The sequence below is a fragment of the Telmatherina bonti genome (assembly GCF_933228915.1).
Source record: "Telmatherina bonti genome assembly, chromosome: 17".
In the NCBI taxonomy this organism is placed as follows: Eukaryota; Metazoa; Chordata; class Actinopteri; order Atheriniformes; family Telmatherinidae; genus Telmatherina; species Telmatherina bonti.
The window spans coordinates 26,061,529-26,065,246 of NC_136615.1; the positions used below are offsets into that span (position 1 = coordinate 26,061,529).

At 40.1% G+C, this 3,718-nt stretch overlaps 1 protein-coding gene across 1 annotated transcript; it reads right to left on the reverse strand.

Moving 5' to 3' along the window:
* Nucleotides 1-980: 980 nt before the first annotated feature.
* Nucleotides 981-2,085, reverse strand: ppp1r3c2a (protein phosphatase 1 regulatory subunit 3C2, duplicate a; the record flags this gene model as incomplete). Its single annotated transcript, XM_079256374.1, has 3 exons — nt 981-1,039; nt 1,147-1,970; nt 2,072-2,085. The coding sequence occupies 3 exons, from the start codon at nt 2,083-2,085 to the stop codon at nt 981-983; spliced, it is 897 nt and encodes a 298-aa protein (XP_079112500.1).
* Nucleotides 2,086-3,718: the final 1,633 nt, after the last annotated feature.

Here is a 3,718-nt window from a genome sequence, read left to right on the forward strand (position 1 = left end):
TCTAAATATAAGTTAGTACATTTTAAGTTTCGAGAATAACGATCTGCATTTCAAACATCAATTTGTCTTTTTATTTCCAGCCTTGTTGCCAACATGACACCGACCACACGTTGCCGAACTGAATAAATAATACAGTGCAATGTATGCAACAAGGTGTGTAAACCCACGTGAGAACAGCTCATGTGCAAATTAAACCAAACTGTAACAGTTCCCAAAGGTGAAAGTGAGGTGACAATACCCCGAGGAGGAATAGAAACTGAAGAACAAACACGTTTAAAGGCGTGGTGACAAACAGGGAATGGAACTAGAGAAGCAGCGACGGGCAATTTCCCACTGCGGTTGCTATAGTATCCGATGATGACTCCACCCTTGTATCTAAACAAGCCCACACATATAAACTAAAGAACACGGTGGCCTGGATGCTGCCATGGTTACGTGCGCTTTGCCAAACTAGTCATGTACAGTACAAGAAGAAACAATTCCTGGAGTGTTGTTCTCCTGTCCTGTAAGGTGAGGGAGTGCCTGACTTGAACAGACTGTTCTTTTCAAAGTATTTAGGCTCTTTGCCCAGGAGATCCTTTACTTTGTTGACTACCTCTGTCTGGTATGCATGACACAACTGAAGAAAACCCACACTGAGCTTGAGCATGAAAGTAGAACAGTTGTTTGAATACAAATGATGCACACCTACTGTTTACATGCTTGGATAAAATTGTAAGTGGATGTAAATAAAAACATGGAGATGGAAAAACTGGGATTTCACTTCAACACAACGTAAAAAAAACAAAAATAAAAAAAACTTGATCAGAATATTATTCACATTTCAGTGGAGTAGTTTGACTCAGCAATGTTATGATTAAAAACATCCATTTAATAAAGTTCATGCTTCCCTAAACCTCTCCCAAATGTAAAATTATGACATAACAGCATCATAACTCAATGGTCTGAGAAGCTTTACGCTTGCATTAAATTCACTGTTCTTAGCTGAGCACAAGTCTTTCCACTTTCTGTATCTGCTTGACAAACACCTCTGAAGATACTGCAGATCAGCAGAGTTCTGCACACAAGCAGACACGTGTGACCAAGCAGGTGGCTGGAGCTTTGAAAGTGTGGGGTAACAATGGCTAGGGTTGCTTTGGCTCGCACTTGATCCACCTTTTTCCATGCACACTCTGTAATTCTGCCCCCTGTTGTCATCCCAGTAGGGCGTGGAGCCAGGTCCCAGCCTGAAGGAGATGCAAAACTCAGTTCGCTCCTTTGGATCTATGTTTGAGGGTAAGCTTATGTCAAAGGAAAAAACATCCACATCCAAACCACCGCAGCTCTGATGCCGCAAGAACATGCAAGGAATGTCGTGATGACTCCTCCAAGAGTTAAAAGTCACCCTTACATGCACAGTCTTTTTAGTACTAATGTGGGAGACCCACACTTTGCCGCTTAAGTTGTGCTCTGAAAGACTACAGCTCTCCAGCAGTACGCTCCTCTCTCGCAGACGTGTGAGAAAGGATTTGAAGTCCTGTGTGGGAGGAGGGCAACCTGGCTGCAACTTGTGATGCAGCATTTTGTGCAAAGTGGACTGCTGGCCTTCAGGTTGGGCAGGTGAATTCCCCATCAGTGGGGCAGAAGTGAAGGGTGGTGGCTCGGGGATGAAGAGATAAACAGCAGTGAGTGCCAATCCTTTGGCGTCTGCAAACACCACACGTTTCTTGTTCGGGCCACTGCTGGTCCTTCGAAAGCAGCTCCGCAGTTTTGAAGGCACGTGAGGCAAGGGCAGTGATGAGAAGGAAGGGGCGAGATGAGCAGAATGACGGCTGGGTCTTTGATCCAAGTCTGTTGGTAAAGAACAGAACTGTTTGGGCTTGAGGGGAGAAATGGAGAGTAGCTGATAAAAGGGCTGGTGCTGACTCAGACACTTAGCCAGGTCCACTGGTGTTACTGCAGACTGGGGGTGACTAAAGGCATGAAGAACTCTGAGAAGGAAAACAAACACATCATTATTTACAATAAGATATGTCCGGACAGGTCATGGGAATATTATTTGTACAATAAAAAATAAAAGACCGTTGCCTACCTTGTGCAGTTCATCTTCACCCTGCAGTTATCACACTGTATATGTTCTCTGCCTCTACCGATATGCTTCAGCAAAGTCAGTATGATCTAGAATCAGAAAGCCAACAATGAAAACCAAACTTCTAGGTACATTTTTACAAAAAGCAACCGCAAGTGGATAAAACACATTCAAATCTGTAATGACAAATATACTTACAGACTGTAGAATGCCATAAGATGAAGCAAATCAGAGAAAAAGCAAGAATTGTCGTTGGAGTCTGTGTCTGCTCTCGCTCCTGCCAGTGTTTTGAGTTTAGGGATAAGGATCCACCTTCTGTGACAGCACATTGCACAGGGGCAGAGTTTAGCCAATGAAAGAAAAGTTGCTTTGTTTATGTCCCGCCCCTTGCAGAAGTGTTGAATGAGAGGTGTAGTCAGAGTTTTCCTTTTATGGAAGTCTTCCTCTATGATTAAACATCTGCTGGATTTATGATAAAGCTTCAGTCTAGTTTGAGCATCTTTGAGGTCTGTCTACTCCTTTGTAAATGTGATTGTGAATTTTGCTTGCAGATGCAAGCAAGGCTTCCATTTAGAAAGGTATGTTAAAATGCACTCAGATCAACATGTGCTGCTGTTCTCACAGAATTCTTTGCCATAGCAAATAATTATAAAGGAGAAACTTAAACACGATTTTTGAATAACCAAAGAACTCATGTCATTTAACATGCTAAATTTACTTTATAAAGCATTTCAAGCCAAATCATGTTTTCGTCAACATACTGTATGTAACTGTTGTACCTTAAGTACAAGGTTTAGAGCCAAACCTTAATATTCTATAAAACAAATAAAACAGCTATACAAGCTCACATGAATCGGCAATAAATTATTAAAATGGACATGTTGTAATTTCCTTGCAGTGCTGAGAAGCGGCTGTTTAAAATTATGCATCACGTTCAGCTTCTCTGGAAATCTAGAGACCTGAGAGTTATCCCCAGCTCAGGCGACAACGTCTTGATCCGCTTGGCCAGTTGTTTTCAACTTTCTGGATCGTATGCTGCTGCACAGCCAATTTGATGGATAGAAACACACATTACTGAAGAATCTTAACTTCATTAAAACTGTAGGATTCACTCTGCCCACTGTTGTTGGTCTTGGTATTGTTTTTCAATTCTGCAAATCTACTTGCCTTTGTGCATTCCTGGAAACCACAAACTTATTCTAACTTTTTATTTTCACTTATTCTTCATGCATTTGCATAACTTCAACAGGCCATGCATGATGTGCTTATTTCATGTTTATTTCTTCAATTGTGAAAGACACCAGAAATGATCAGTAAAGTCAAACAGGGCCTTATATAATATATATATATATATATATATATATATATATATATATATATATATATATATATATATATATATATATATATATATATATATATATATAAGAAGAATTGTTTATTGATTCAGAACAGGTAGCCTGAAGAAGAGCAAATACATAACAGGGTGTGAGAAGAATGTCAGACTTGTACACCAAGTACCTGTGTTTGGCCTAATTAAAATAATAAGTTCAGTCAAACAAATATCTGGTGTTACACAATTTAATGATGTAACTTCTGCAGTCATTCCCAGTTTTTTTTTTTTATGTCAGTAGAACTAAATGTCCTAGT